This window comes from Pezoporus occidentalis, unplaced genomic scaffold (genome assembly GCF_034315485.1).
Source record: "Pezoporus occidentalis ecotype Australia unplaced genomic scaffold, CSIRO_AGI_Poc_V1 ctg13, whole genome shotgun sequence".
Classification (NCBI taxonomy): Eukaryota; Metazoa; Chordata; class Aves; order Psittaciformes; family Psittacidae; genus Pezoporus; species Pezoporus occidentalis.
In genome coordinates this window covers 7,965,844-7,981,932 of record NW_026913103.1, presented here as the reverse complement: position 1 = coordinate 7,981,932, position 16,089 = coordinate 7,965,844, and the positions used below count along the sequence as shown (strand labels likewise).

The window sequence follows — 16,089 nt, the reverse complement described above, 5'->3', positions numbered from 1 at the left end:
AGTAAATTCTACTTACTCCCATCTCAATCTAACCATAGGTGTGTATTTAGACTTTGCATTCATTTCTGTGGAAGTGTTTGTGCACAGATATGTCCATGACATCATACATAGAATTAATATTTCTGGGCTGTTACAAAATTCCATGTTTTCATGGGGCCCTGTCATCAATAAAAATGGCAAATTGTTACTGAATAGGTAGGTCTTTATTGCACAAAATATTCCATGTTTCGGAATACTCTGTTTTATTTGGAAACCACTTTCCTGTTTTGATGTTGTTAAATGTGTCAGTTTGCATGGTAGCTTGCGTCTGTCCTGGGTTCAGCAGTAGCAGTCATTTTTCCCCTTCTTGGTAGCTGGTGCAGTGCAATGTTTTGACTTTCAGCTTGGGAACAGAGCTGATAACAAGCGATGTTTTGGTTTGGCCAAGGACTTTGTGAGCCTCATGCTCTGCCAGGGAGGAGGGGAAGCCAGGAGGAAGCAGGGACAGGACACCTGACCCAAACTGACCAAAGAGGTATTCCATACCACAGCACGTCATGCCCAGGAGGTAACTGGGAGGGAGCCGGAAGGGCTGGGAGACTGCAGGGTTGGAGGAGGTATCGGTCAGAGCTTGGTCGGGCTGGGGGGGCGAGTTATCGGTTGGCTGGTGGTGAGATGATGTATTCTCTTCCCTTGTTATTTCCTTTATCATTATTATCATTGGTGGTAGCAGTAGTGATTTGTGTTATACCTTAGTTACTAAACTGTTCTTATCTCAACCTGTGGGAGTTGCATTCTTTTTGATTCTCCTCTCCGTCCCTCCGGGAGTAGGGGGACGGCAAGAAGGGGGGGAGTGAGTGAACAAGTTACCTGACTGGGTTTAAACCACGACAGTTCTTTTTTGGCGCCCAACGTGGGGCACGAAGGGTTGAGATAACGACAGATCTGACTGGATTAATAGTCACTCGTCACAATGCTGATTTATTGGCTCTCAGAGTTGTTTCGCTTGATCTCACAGCTTCAGAATGTTGTAACTTACGTAGAGCCGGTATTTGCTGTGTTAGTGTTTATCAAGTATGGGGCCTGGGCTAAGGTTCTTGTCTCACTGTGCTTTATGGCAATGGCTTGTAATACGGGCGGGCTCCAGCAGCAGGGCGGGACGGACGTGGCCGTGGACTTGTACCTGGCCGTCCGGCTGCTCTTCACCGCCCTGGCCCTCACCCTACTCTCCATCTTCGTGAGGCTGCGGGGAGCCGAGGGGGAGTGGCCCCGGGAGCCGGCGGCTGCTGAAGCGGCCCGGGAGAGCGGCCCCGGGGACCAAGCGGCGGCGGGAGCGGGGCCGGAGGCCGCGAGGCTGCCGGTGGAGGAGGTCGGGGCGGTCGAGGAGCGGAAGGAAGCGGCTGCTGAGCAGCGGGAGAAGGCGGCGGAGGAGCCGAGCCCCGCGGAGGAGCCGAGCCCCGCGGAGGAGCCGAGCCCCGCGGCGGAGCCGAGCCCCGCGGCCGAGCCGAGCCCCGCGGCCGAGCCCAGCCCCGCGACGGCCGAGAGCGTTTCCCGGAAGCCGCCCGCCGAGCCCCAGGAGGATGCAGGAGACCACGCAGCATTTCCCAGCAAGGCAGAGGAGGAAGAGCTGGACTCGGGAAAAGAGAAGCTGGCGGTGGGAGAGCCGGCAAGCACAGCGGCTACACCAGCCCCAGTGACAAGTACAGCAGCATCAGCTGAGAGTTCTGAAGGGTTTGAATGGCCTTTGGGTACCCTTGGGACCTGCCTGCTGATTGTGATGGGGATCAGCATGTTGGCACACACACAGACTGTGTTCTACCCACAACCATTTTGTCTGATCTCAAAAGTTAAGCAGAGTCAGGTTTGGGTCTTGTCTGGGGTTAGACGACAATATAGGGGGACCAAGAGGTTTTCCCCAAGTCTGGACAGTCATGAGTGGCAGGGTGTGTGGGACACTATGGGCAAGTATCTAGTCCACTGGGCCCCTCCAGTGCTTTGGAAGCATCGGAGATGGAAGGCAGCTGTATGGAGTCCCCAGCAACAAGCTGCAGAAACTGCTTAAGGGGACAGTGAATTAGTTTGAGTCTGGTGGGCCCATGGCACTTCAGGCCATCAGAGCAGAGATGCAACACAGAGATGGACTCATGATCGAGGGGTGGACTTAGCAATGGACACTATTGCCCAGGTTATTCACGAGTGTGAACACTGCACACAGTCTCTCCTGCTCTGGAAGACTGTTACAAGAGATGGAGCCTGACATCATGGACCAGATGGACTCAGCAGCTTTATAGGGACTGGTCCATGCACTAAGTTAAGAGTGCACCGAGATAAGAGTGATGGTATATTGAAAATGTGGGATCTGAGCATGACGTGAATGGTATGGAATAAGGGGTGGATAATGTCCTGGGTTCAGCAGTAGCAGTCATTTTTCCCCTTCTTGGTAGCTGGTGCAGTGCAATGTTTTGACTTTCAGCTTGGGAACAGAGCTGATAACAAGCGATGTTTTGGTTTGGCCAAGGACTTTGTGAGCCTCATGCTCTGCCAGGGAGGAGGGGAAGCCAGGAGGAAGCAGGGACAGGACACCTGACCCAAACTGACCAAAGAGGTATTCCATACCACAGCACGTCATGCCCAGGAGGTAACTGGGAGGGAGCCGGAAGGGCTGGGAGACTGCAGGGTTGGAGGAGGTATCGGTGAGCTTGGTCGGGCTCGAGTTATCGGTTGGCTGGTGGTGAGATGATGTATTCTCTTCCCTTGTTATTTCCTTTATCATTATTATCATTGGTGGTAGCAGTAGTGATTTGTGTTATACCTTAGTTACTAAACTGTTCTTATCTCAACCTGTGGGAGTTGCATTCTTTTTGATTCTCCTCTCCGTCCCTCCGGGAGTAGGGGGACGGCAAGAAGGGGGGGAGTGAGTGAACAAGTTACCTGACTGGGTTTAAACCACGACAGCGTCTGACTTTTGTCTGTTTTTTTTTTTCTCCATATGTTTCTTTACCTTCTGTTCAGATCTATTCTGAGAGCTATAGTCATCACAGACCTTTTTCCAAAAAAACATATGCAATGTGATGTGTGTAAGTATGCTCACTGATAAGATGCATCAAGCAGTGCTCATGGAGAGTAACAGATAATAGCTACAAGAAATAAAAGCAAGAAAAGGACATAAAAGCTTACTGGTGAAACAGTTTCTCTCTTTAGTCTTACAAAAGGAAAACAGCTCATTTGCCACTGTTGGCTTTTCTTCTTGAGCCACTAAGTGCTCAAAGTCCTACTGAGGTGGACCTCAGCTTTGAGCAAATACCAAGGAAACCAGTGTTAATAAACAATCTTATCTGTCAGGTAGCCTTAAAAAAACAATTCAGTAACATTCAAGGAAATCTTTCATCATGATTTTCTTGCAAGAAATCATAAACTAATTGCTGATGGTGTGTTCTATGCAGTTATTTTCATTGGTTTTAATAGTGGATGTTGCTGTATTTCAGAATTCACTTCTGCAAATAAAAATCTAAGAATCAAAGTTATATTTTCAGTGAATACTCAACTAATAAATTTCTTTGTTTATGCTTCTAAGTATATAGTGTTAGTCAGGAAGCTTTTTACCCTCCATGTCCTAAACCCCTTGCCTGAAGGGCAACATGGTGAGATTGGGTTCCAGGAGGGGATCTTGAGAGTCCAGATTTACCCAAGATACTGAGTTTTCCAGTGTGTTTATGTTTTAAAGACTGCCTTGAAGAATTTTTGAGTTTGTCTTCTACTTTGTTCATAGTCTTCTGCAATTTATTATTTTTAATTACTGTTTCTTCTGTATCTTCTGCCTTACTGTGTATTTCCTTGGTTGTATTAAACCTTCAGTAAGAGACTGGATAAACAGCTCTTGCTTCCCAAAGGGTGCATTTTAGTAATCACATATTGAGAGCTGAAATATCAGACACTGCCTGCCTCATTTATGAAGTAATTGCATGCAGAGGGGAACAGCATTTCCCACCATATTTTGAGCCATTAACTGTTTTGACTTATTTGCCACGTAGAATATTGTTTGCTATTCTTTACCATCGTATTCCTAGGGGAAAGCATTACATCACATCCCTTGTTTTCATTTAGATGCTTTTCTCCCATTTCTTAGTCATATCTCAGCAGCTATGACTACCAGCAGTTTTGCCAATAAAAATCAAATATAAACGGGCTTGGCTTTTAAACATTTATTATCTTTAAATATTTTTCTCAGTTTCATAATATGGGCACTACCAGCATTTTGTTTAATGGGCTTTATTCTCTAACAGGAGAAAGAGATTCTCTGTTTACATTACTACTGTTACACTGCTTGTCTCCTTTTAGCCCTAATAGGGGGATGGAAAATACCTTGATTTACATTTCCTTTCAGTAGCAGCAATTCTCACAGTCTTTTTAAAAATACATAGATAAATAAAGAGACCATGGAAAATGTGGCAAAGCCAGGTGGTTCTTCAGATTTTCACATTTACCAAACAACATATTTACAGTGATTTTAAGCCTTGAGAAATTGAAGATGAGAGGGTTTTAGCAGAAAGAACATACATGGTGACATGGGATTTAAGCCTCTGTTTCAGCTGACCTTAGGAAGAACGATCTGTGTGCTTATGTTACCTGCAGTTCCCTCGGTCCATTTAATTTCTTACTTCACTTTTCAACGTAAAGGGATCTATAAAAGAGGGCAGAAATGAATATCTGGAAATGCTTATTTTGGATAGCATGCATGAGTATCCATAGACCAAACTGATGGCAGACTTTATTTCAAGATACGTTAGACGTTTCCAATTCTTCATACTCAGAAGGCAGCAACAGATAGTGTTTGCTTTGGTTGGCTTCCAGTCTTTCTGAAATAGTAACTGCTAGCTGTATGCCTCCTCAGCAATCTGACAGGCAATAAAGAAGACAAGAGAATGAGTGAGCCATAAATATAGCTATTATCACAAAAGGTGGGATAAGATGCATCATTTTTCACTCCACGGAAGTCAGCCTAATGTCTGGGATAAAATGTGTCATCTGTTGACTGATGACCTTGCACTAGTATTTTGTGCACAGAACTACTTTTCCCTTTCTTCTTCTAGTGCTAGGACAGGTTTCTAGTAAACAGCTGAGATGCCAGAGCTGAAGAAATATTGATAGACTTGTTTGATAATCATCAGTCAGTCAGCAGTACATTGTTGATGTGACTTGTTTGTGTAGGAAGAGGCCCAACACATTTGGCTCTAGTAAAGAAGATGGCTGAGTGTCAGCACAGAAGACAGGAATGTTGGGGTTACAGATATTTTGCGAAGGACCGTGTGGGAGTAGCCTATGGGAATAATTGAAATAAACAGACATAAGTTTAACAGAACTGAGAAGAGGCTGAAACAAGTGATGGAGATTTATAGTTGCATGTGAATGGAAGAAAAAACTCAAACCAAAAGATCAGAACTGTTAATATAGAAATGAAATGTACTGATAACAGAACAAGATTTTCAGTTTTGTAAATGGTGTATCTGTTGACATATTAAAAGTCTATTCAATTAACTATGTGATGGATACAAGACACACTATGTGCTGCCAAAATATGTGAGCTGATACAATATTAGCAAAATCCTTTTTATTAATAGAATATTAAACATGAATGAAAAAGAGATCTTTCAAGACCTTTTTTTTTTTGTTGTTATCTTTGTCATTTACCAAATGAAGGAAAATTATTAAGATGGCATTTTTCTGAATGTTATTACTGAATAGCAAAACATTACCGAGGTCTTCAACAGAATAAGGCTTTGCTCTTCTCCGTTTCATTTTGGTAGTGGTGGTTTGTGATTTGATTTCTTTTATTTCCTCCATTTTTTTTCTGGTTTCAAAAGCTTGATGGCTCCTTGCATTCAGACATTTCAGCTGTCTGTATTAAAAAAAAATAAATAAAATTTGGAAACATAACTGTATGAAAATAAAAGGAGTGATGTATGTTTGTTGCTTCACAAAAATGGTGTAGGGAAGTTTGATGTATTCAGAGTGTTTGAACGACCTCAAGCAGCTATATCTTGTAAGATTCTCTTGATTAAGATGAAGAAAATAATTTCTTAAGGTAGCTACACTTCTGATAACTTGGCAAGAAAAATGGAAAAGAAAAATATCTTCAACTTCTGTAAAAAGTTTCACTAAGGCTAGACTTGGGTTCAGGGTACTATGAAGGCTATTGTGGTTACTGTTTTGGCCCTTCTTAACTATTATTGTTTGGCTACCTTCTGTGATTTATCATAAGCACTTACTGCTGGACCCTCAAGGAGGATTCAGCACATCCTCCCTAGTGTTTTTTGTGAGCAATAAACTTTGAAAGTTTGGTTGTGGTAATCTAGCTCTGTAGCTTCCAGTTCCCTTTATCCATCAGCTCTGTTTCAAAATGTAGCATCATGGGTATTGTTAAATGTTTCCTGATGTGTGACAGGACATACAGGTTGGTGTTTTAGCCATGTAGTTGGTGTGATTCAAGAAGAAGAAATGATAGTCATTAACTGCATGGGGGCTGTTGAAGGTCAGTTGTGTAGAGAGCTTAATGATTTTAGTCTGAGCCTTTTCTGAGATTTGGTAAAAGCTTTTATATAAAATAGATGTCAGGGGATTTAGGAGATTTCTTGTTAGGTGGTCTGAAAAATTACGTGAATAAAATACAAGAGACTTCTCAGATTGCTTTGCTTTCTGACTATTATTTGTGTGTTAAAATATTAGTGATTATATGCAGCATAATCTGCTGAAGTCTTAAATGATAACGGATTTTTCAGGACTGTTGTTTTCTCAATAGGCAAATAATTAAGTTTTTCAAGAAATGCCACTGGCATGCAGACAACCGTTCGTTTTCAGTTTTACTGTATAAAAGAGTTATGCATCCTAAAATTGTGTCTGATGAAATGTTGATCTGAAACCTTGGTTCTGAGTGTCTTCCAAGTTCCAGCTCAAATTACAGGCATTTGTGGAACTGGCATCGTCCCTGTCCCTGCAGACGGGTACTAACATCAGGAGAGTTCTCTGAGACTGTTAAACATAATGCTGAGTATTTATTTTACTGTTTATTGTTCTTAAAATACACAAAGAATTAGGTGTCTCTGATCTTTTTACTAACTCTGCTAGATACAGTTTTGGGAGTGAATGCATGCTAGCCTGAATTACTGCAGCAGTACCACCTTAGGCATTGTGGTGATGATCTTTTGTTGCTGAGTATTCAGTGGGACTAATGTGCTATGTCTGAGGAAGATAAGGAAGAGAAAGAAATTTATAGGGAGAGGAGCAGGCTGTTTGTGCTCTATTGGTGGGAAATTGCACTTTTCAGAGATTGTCAGAATTGCCTAGAATGGAATTTTCTCATGACTGGCTGAGACTAGTGGCTCCTCCTAAGGGTTTCCTCAGGGCAGGGCATCCTTCAGCTGCTCTTGACTTTATCTTGCTACATGAGAATGAGGGGGGTTTGCTCTTACTTCATTTATTGAAAGATAATTGTCAAGCTGAGGAGCTGGGAGAGGTTTTGTTTTGGTTTGTTTTTTTATTTTTTGGTTTTTTTTGTTTGTTTGTTTGTTTGTTTTTAGCTTAGTAGCACAACCAAAAAATCTGCATTGAAACAATGCCTGTAGCTATTTATGTGCAATCTCGTTATTTCTGTCTATGGCGAAAAAGACAGGTTATAGCCAGCTGATGATGAGAAGGAAGAAGAGTTAGAAAAACCTCAGGTGAACTTTACTTAAATCTGAAATAGAATACATCAAACAATAAGTAAGTCAGGATAAAATAAAAATTTCAGGAAGGTTTTATGCTGGCTGTCCTGACAAAAATTTCAGGCTTCTGCTACGAGATGTAAATTCAGGCTTTTTTAAAGAGTTTTGCAGTAAAGAGAAAATGACATGTTCACTGAAATATGCTACTGTAGATATGTTGCTTGTGTCCATTTAGTGCTCCTTCCCGGAATACAGCTGCCTCTGCGTTCCGCCCATGGTGGCAGTACCCTGTTTATACAAAGCATGCCATTATATTCAGGTTGGCACAAGTCACACAGAAAATGGATCTTTCTATACTTTTTATAAATCAAGGGAATTCCAAAATTAGAAATTGTTTCCTTTTCCTCCTGGTAATCAAGTGCCTTGGTAATGACCTGCTTGGCACAGCTGCTACTTGGTGTAGAAGTAAAGTGTAGATTTAAGAAGGATCTGATGCATCCTTTTGTGGTAGTACACAAGCTCGATACTAGGAACAGAACTCTAATGCTATAAACCTAAGAAGGACTTTGTGATTTTAGTTTGGAAGCTAACTTACAGTTAACAGATGTTGGCACAACCGTATGTTTATGATTGAGAACTGTTTAGTTTTTAATTTTCTCATCTGAAAAATTGACAAACTAACTTGTTATCTTTGAAGGTGGGTTTTTAATTCAATTACAGTGCTTTCATAGACAACATCTAATCCAGTCCCAAGGAAAAAGCCTGCTTTTCTTCTTCTGAGCAGTGCATGGCTTGTGCTGTAGATTCAGTATTGTGCTTCTATGATATTTGCTTCTAGTCATTTTTAGAGGTTAAGCTTGCTGAAAAGCATCAATGTAAGCTGTTTTACTTTAAAAAGTTCTGATGGCATTTAAATTTCAAGCAAAGACCACTATTTTTTGCTTTTCTGTTAGCTAGGAAAGATGTAGTCTGGGGTGTGCTTCAGTGCTCAGCCACATTCCCAGGTCTTCCCTAATTGCAAACTGCTATAAAGAACAAAGTTCACGATCAGTTTTTGCTAGATTCTCCAATTAATTTTATATCAAGGAACATTTTTAATAGCAATGGAAACTTTCTGGAAAAGCTTTATCACTTTTGTATGAATCTCTTATACTGTGAACCAGGAAGATGAGCAGGTGGAACAAAAGCCTAATTGCTCTTAAAAAAGCTGTAATTCTTCTGATGTGCTACTGCCTTTTAAAAGAAAACATTTTTTAGTATTCAATATAAAGTATGACAAAATATACAGTTAGCATAGCTATACGTTGTATTACTTGTAATTTTCAGAGCCAATCCTAAAGAGAATTTCAGTTGTCCCTACGAATTCTAGATTGTTGAGAATAGAGAAGTCAGTCTAGAAAGGAACTTCTTGGGCATATGCATCTTTGATGAGCTGTAGCTGTGAGATTCAAGTGCTCAGAAATCTTGAATAATGCCTAAAACCATGAGCTAAACTTTGGATTTCTAAAGAATATTTTGGAATTTCCAGTATTTTGGAGGTAAGCTAAGAGAATGGCTCCAATGTGCCTGATGGACACAAACCAGAAGGCAGCATTGCTCCCCATCCCTGTGCCAGCAGCAGCCCTTAAGCTTTTCACCCAGCACTTGATTCCATAAACTGCCTCGTGGATGCTAACACCAGTGCATTGCTTGAATTGAAGAACAGACAGCACAAGAGCCTCTTGAGAAATAAAGTGTATCTTGCTTCTTGCTGCAGCAACTTTTTGCACTTGGTGCTCCCTTGCTACTGATTGGCTCAAATAGGTCTGTACTTATATATGATAGTGAATGTTTACCCTTAGGGCCTGAATGGTTTTTAGCTTTGCATACTCATGCAAGGGAATGAGTTTAACTTCCTAAGAGAGCCCTTCTGGTACCCATAACAAGGAAAGGAGGGATGCAGGCGGAGCGTGCTGTGCAAGAGGGCTGGAGGGGTGGCGCCCACCCGACATGCTGCCTGCCATCTGCCCTCAGCTGTCACACACTGGACCCTTTATTCAGTGCCACATACATGCACCGGAAGCAGCCCACACAATGTCCTTGGCACAGCCTGGCTTTGTGCAGTCTCTTGCTTGGGGACAGGCTGTGGTAATTGCATAGCATGTTACAAGATTCCTTCATGAAGCATTCTTTCCAGCCATTAAACTGATTTTTGTTCTGTTGTTAAATTAAGGTTTGCTGGAGCTGGCAATTTTTCAACTGGGTAAAGCTGTTTGCATGCGTGGGAAATAACTACAATATAAGTAGCAGGGTTTATGCCGTATTCAAAGCTACAACTAGTAATTCCTGAGCAGAAGAAATGAGTAAGCCTCCTGGACAGATAAACAACCTTATGAAAGGAGAGAACAAGTTGGATTGGATACGTAACAAGTTGGATTGGATACGTCAAGGCTGTCTTTAAGGAGAAATAACTGAAAGTATCTAGTGTAGCTGTGCAAAACTATAGTATCACTGTACATATATGGAAGAGAATATATTCTCTGTATTTTTTAGGACAGTCTTAAATTATTTAAAGCAGAATTTGAAATATTGCAACATCTGTTACATTAGGATATTGCTTCATCAGAGTATTAATAAATAGTTATATTTTGAACTGCCTCAAAAATGTATAATATTCTTTGCGATTAATTTTTTTCCCACAGAAATTTTTCCTTTCAAGCACTGACTGACTGATGTTAAAGGAACACTATGAATGCATTACCTTGTAAATTCCTGACTATTTCAGATCTAGAATTCAGGTCTAGAATGTCTGACCAGAAAATGAACAGTTTTCACTGATGTTTTTAAGGTTACAGGTGGGAAAACATTAATTATTGTACGACTGCTGTCTGCATATGCAATATCTTTGTCTCTTAAATACTGGCAGCCACATCGGTTTGGCAAGCCTAGCACAGTTGGGCTCAACTTTTCAAACTCATGTCCAACGTGTGGGTTTTTTCCTCCTTTATTTATACCTAAAATGACCCATCATGATACCCATTTCTTGGCTTCCTATTTTGGGATCTTTTGTGACATCTTGTCCTATGGAGGACCTCTGGAGTGAATTGAAATGCAAAGAGAGGTGATGCTCTGTATGTCAGTACCTGTCTGTTGGGGATATCCAGATAGAGTGTTAGCTGAGACTCTCAAAAGTTCTGGTCTCCTCCTTTTGGAGAGAGACAGAGGATAAGGACCCTTTTTTCTTGTGCAAGAGCCCCTTGCAGTTTGCATATGTGTTGACAAAGGTCTAGTCTTTAGATAGGAGGGGCCATGATCTCTTCTTAAGTATGTCATGGGGCCAGTGTAGGTCAAAGAAATAAAATCAAAAATAATAAATCTTTAGCTTTCAGATTATGAAATTTATTTTTGCAAAGAATTCTACACCCTCAATCCCAATTAGCAGTGTTCAGCACATCCAAAATTCAGTTATCATTTGGGAACACATAATCTGTTACATATTTTGTAGCCATCACCCTGTATTTCAGACTTCAAAATAAGCTTACTCAAAACAAAAAAAGATTCCTAGTCTAATATAAATTGAAATCATATCCATTCTTCCTAATGCCATAAAAAACACTTCCCAGCTCTAAGCAGTTCTTGCAGGATGGAAAATTGTGATTCAGCATGTTGAGTGCTTTCAAACCAGAAATGTAAATGAACACAGATTGATTACTGCATAATTAATATTGATAGAAGCTGAAGTTAAATCCAAAACATTGACGTCATTTCTGACTGGCTAACTCTTTTGTTGGAAAAAGTTTCATATAGAGTGAAATTTCAATCTTGTGAAACCAAAAGAGAAGTTTGAAATATCTGACTTTCCTGGAGAACAGAAATGCCCCTGTGCTCACCAGCCCTTCCCCAACCAGTGAAAACTGACACAAGTTGTTTACAGAAAGAGTTTACAGTCAATCTAAAAAAAGCAGCAGCATTCCGCTGGTTTTCTTGGTAACTGTGTGCCCTGTTAGACCAGTCATACTCTGAAATGCGTTTCATTTCTGGCATGTCTTTGTCCAAAAGTTTCTGATGATACATACAAATGTAGTTCTCCTTTAATTTTATAACTGTGGCTCTAATGCAAATAATTTCCCAGTGTAGAACTCTTGAGGGGCTTTGACATTTTAATGATGTGGGGGGAGTTGCTGCACTGAAGCATTACCATAAATCAGATACTTCCTAGGTGGCACTGAGAGGTTCTGAGTGCTGTCTGCTGCTAGCTTTGTGCATGGAAAGGCTCAGTGTCTTGCAGTTCTTCACCTCCAAATTTCCATAAAGCTGTTCATTAAAATATTTATCTGTTCCAAAGAAATGTCTCAGAGCCAAGCTTGAGAAGAGGTGACGTTTCACCATGTTTTTTCGCGTCTCACGAGATATATGTGTGCAATTTTCTGTTTCTCACTAGTTTGGCTTTTATACCTAAATCAGAGCCAGGTGCACAGCTCAAGCCTTGCTTGAACTTTGATGGTTTGCTGATCTCTTTACTATAAGTGTGCACAAGTAAGATGGTATAAATGGCTTGCCTTTTTCTTAAAACCAGAAAGGTCATTACAGTTTTAATACACTCAGGTGGTGCTTCAAAGAACTCTTTGTTATTTTACACAGCTAATTCTATTTCCAGTAGATATTTCCAGTACCAGAACCTCAATTAAGCCCTTTATTCTTGTAAACCTCATTTCTGTTAAAGCTTGAATGTAGTACATTGCTAAACCTGAATATTTTAGAACTTTTTCTTTTAAACTTTAAAGTGTGTCTAAAAATAAACTGGCATCTACTTTTTCAGTATCATTTAATACGCATAACAAACCCACTAACCTGAAAAAAAAAGGAGAGTTATGTTTTGAAGGAGATTCAGTTTCCAAAAGAACAAAACAAAGTTTAAGCTTTGACAACAAGCTGGGGAACAAAAGAAACCCAAGTCATTGAGGAAAAGTACCTAATCATCATGTCAGCTTGACATACTTGATTGTAGGATAGACCTTTCTTTTCAGTAATCTGTTTTGAAAGCCATGAAATAGTCGATAGCAAATGTTAATCTCTCAAGATGTGTGAACCCTCAAAAAAACCCCAACCACCATGGACCCGTTTTGCATGGTGTTGACCTGAATAAGGGAATAATGTGCTTAAGCAGCTTATTCATTCTTCAGTGCCTTTTGGAAAGAGAGCGGCTCCACAATGATTTGCCACTCAGGTCTCAGACGTGACCACTGTTCTTTTCACTTGCTGAATGTTTCATTCTTTTGTCTCCGCCCCGGGTTTCTCCGTATGTTGTTCCAAACAAGACCATAAAGGAACTTTTGGGGGCTATTTCTTGTCGAACTGTAACGTTTGTGAAGCCGAATGCACTGAGCTGTAAAGGAATTTTGAACTCTGGGTATATAGCTGGCCAAGCTTTTCATCAGAGATGTGTCACTGAATTAATTGTCTCTGCTTGTGAGACTTCCCAGGCTGGAAGTTTAAGCATACCCAGAAACATTTCATTAATTGTTTTAAGTATTCCACGTTATATTTCAGCATCAAAGGTATGTGAATAAATTCATGCCTTATAAATGGAGTTGTTTCAGAGTTCTGAATTTTAGTGTTATTTATAGGTTTAAATGCTCACAGACATGAAAGATGCAAAAGTGCCAAAAGGAGTGTATGATCCTATGTTTCAAGGCAAACCCGTGGCTTGTTTAGCACTTTCCGAACAGCATAATGCCCATTTGTCTTGAACTGTAAGAGAATCATTCCCCAGCTTAAGTTGGCTTCTTGAAGAAATCAGCGTGACTCAGTCTGGCCCTGAACTGTTTTGAAAACGTTATCAGAATTTAAAAAATAGAGGGACCAAAGACATAGATAGATTGAGTGATTTTTAATTTTTTTTTTTTTAAGCATTGTTTTATAAAATGGGAATACAGACATTGTTTAATAAAAAGCTTGTGGAAGTATGTTAAAAGAGCAGATCAGTTTAGTAAGAGTTATGGATGTTCAAAAAGGGATAAGTCACTTATGCTGAGTTTGACTGGAGCATGTGGTATGCTAGCAGAGGATATGGAGCAGCAGAAGCCTACTGGTGTGGAAAGCTGTTGCAATGGGATTTTAGAAATGGGATTTCTCTTTCTGAGTCCTACCTTGATGTTCCTGACAGAAGCTCCTGCCACTTGGCAGTTCTGCTTTCCAACCTTGCATGCTCAGCCTGGTGGGAAGCACATGCATCTCCCACAGAATTTCCAAACTTGTCTTGTTTTCACATTGCTAAACAGTTCATTTGCAATTTGTGTGAATTTAACTCCCAAAGAAGTAAAATTAGCTTTGATTTGTCAGATTTTCCTATGGCAATTTTAAATAACTAGGCAATCTCAAAAGGGAAATGAGAAAATAATTCCATAAATAGCTCTTGAGTGCAAAGTTGGAAATCATTATATTAAAAAAGAAGAACCTACAAAAGGGAAAATTACTTTGGAAGGTATCTGACACCAAGCTCATGCCAGTTTTTCATGCAGTATCTGGAATAGGTACATGATTTTGATTTGCTGCTGGAATATCTAGAATAATGTAAATATACAGGTGAAATTATTTCAGTCAATGAATCTGCTACTTAAACATGAATACTACATAGAATTGGTGAAGGGAATTAATAAAATACAATTTGATGACTTCACCTTCATTTATAAAGAAATTTTAATTTTGAGCTTTAGTCATTCTCCAGTTAAACCAGTTGCACTAACAATTTCTGAAAGTCTGTAAGTAATGTTTTGGAAATTGTTTTGAAATTGTGATGGATTTAGTAACAGCTGTAGAAAAATAATCTTTTTTTTTATCCTGTATGCTTTTTTAAGTATTCATTATAGAGGTGGAGAGAAAAGTGAGGGACAAAGATCTCTAGCTGTAGGTCTGCATCAGAATACTCCCAGGGGAGGCAGAATACCACCAAGGGTTTTCAGTTTCACACTGATTCAGGTCAGTCTTTAACAGGGGCTTGTGATCCAGAGGGTTTTTGCAGTTCTACAACACAGAAGAGCTATGAAGGGAATTTAGACACTTCCTTAAAATAAAGAAATCAGATTTCTGATTTCCAGCCTGAAGCAGGCTGAGCAAGCTGTCCAGCCTTTTTGCATCATGTTGAACATTGAAGGTGACATGGTCTGTATTTTTCTATATGGTGGTTTTCTAGTTAAAGTTGGTAGACACATTTCTGCAGCCGTGTTGGTTTTAGCAAACTGGTTTTGGATGAAAAATGTTTGGTCAAGCTCTTGACCGCTTCTGCAAGCTGTTTGGCATGTGTGGGAGGATTGCATACTAGATACAATGGAGAAATTAGCTTATTCATTTTCAGAGGCCTGTGGAAAAAAATGTCCAAGAGTGTCTTTAAGTGAGAGTTCCTGGAAGAGCCAGTGAAAGTGTTGAGACTGGGGATTTACTGTAGCTGGAGTGAATTGTCAAAAGTGATTGCAAAACACTGTGAACATGTTTAGTAATTTGTATGTTATGGTTCAGAAATGCATCAGGCAAAACCAGGATCTTCTAGTAGTGAAGAAAAGGAATAATATAGGCTTGCCATTTTTGTGGACCTAGAGAAAAGTCTGGATCATAAATCTAGCAGAAGAAAAAGATTTAAACGTAGACAAATTCAGAAATCATGCCCAACCAATGGACCTGGGTATCTGAAAGTGAGAATGCTGGAATATAAAAGTGATAATTTAAGAAGCTTGGAAAGAAAAGGTCAAAGGCTTGACATTTTTGGCATACTGAATTTTAGAAAGCAGCACAGAATATCAGCAGAATATCAGCTCATCAACACAGTTGAAATGATGGACTCTGAGAGAGAGTTGTGAAACATGATTATAAAAGTAAATAAAATGGCTTTTCAAAAATGTCAGAGCATTGTCAGGATGTAAAGGAAAAAGAGAAAAGGACCAACTGAAGCTTTAAAAGATACTTTTGAAACCTGATTTCCCAGAATAAAGTTTTACTTTTTCACTGGGAAACAGTATACTTCCTTTGAGACTAGGGTATCCCTTTTCCTTGATACAAAATGGTGTTTCTTTAATCTCTTTGTTGTGTTTCTTAGGTCTTTATATAGAGATGGATAAATGGGTATGTGCATCATATGCTTGGGTTAATCCTCAAACACTGTGTTGTTGTCCCCTTTTTATTAACTTTGAGTGTACTCATGTAACTTGCTCATGTAATAGTTCAAACTTTTTTTTTCTTTTAACAGATGTTGTTGACAGATCCTTTGTATATTGGGCTGAGACACAAGAGAGTCAGAGGTCAAGCCTATGATGATCTTCTTGATGAATTCATGGAAGCTGTAACTTCAAGGTATGTGAGGTATCTGTGCTATTCATTGGTGAATTCCACTGTGAACTTCATCTTTGGAGAAATAAAGGTCAGTAGCTTATGAAAGGAT

The 16,089-nt window shown here is 40.0% G+C and overlaps 1 protein-coding gene across 1 annotated transcript in view; it reads left to right on the top strand.

Moving 5' to 3' along the window:
• Positions 1-16,089, top strand: part of ME1 (malic enzyme 1) — a 172,175-nt gene that overhangs the window by 81,468 nt on the left and 74,618 nt on the right. The window contains exon 6 of the mRNA XM_062608286.1: positions 15,898-16,001. Within this exon, the coding sequence (XP_062464270.1) occupies positions 15,898-16,001 (104 nt within the window). The remainder of the gene's footprint in view (positions 1-15,897; positions 16,002-16,089) is intronic.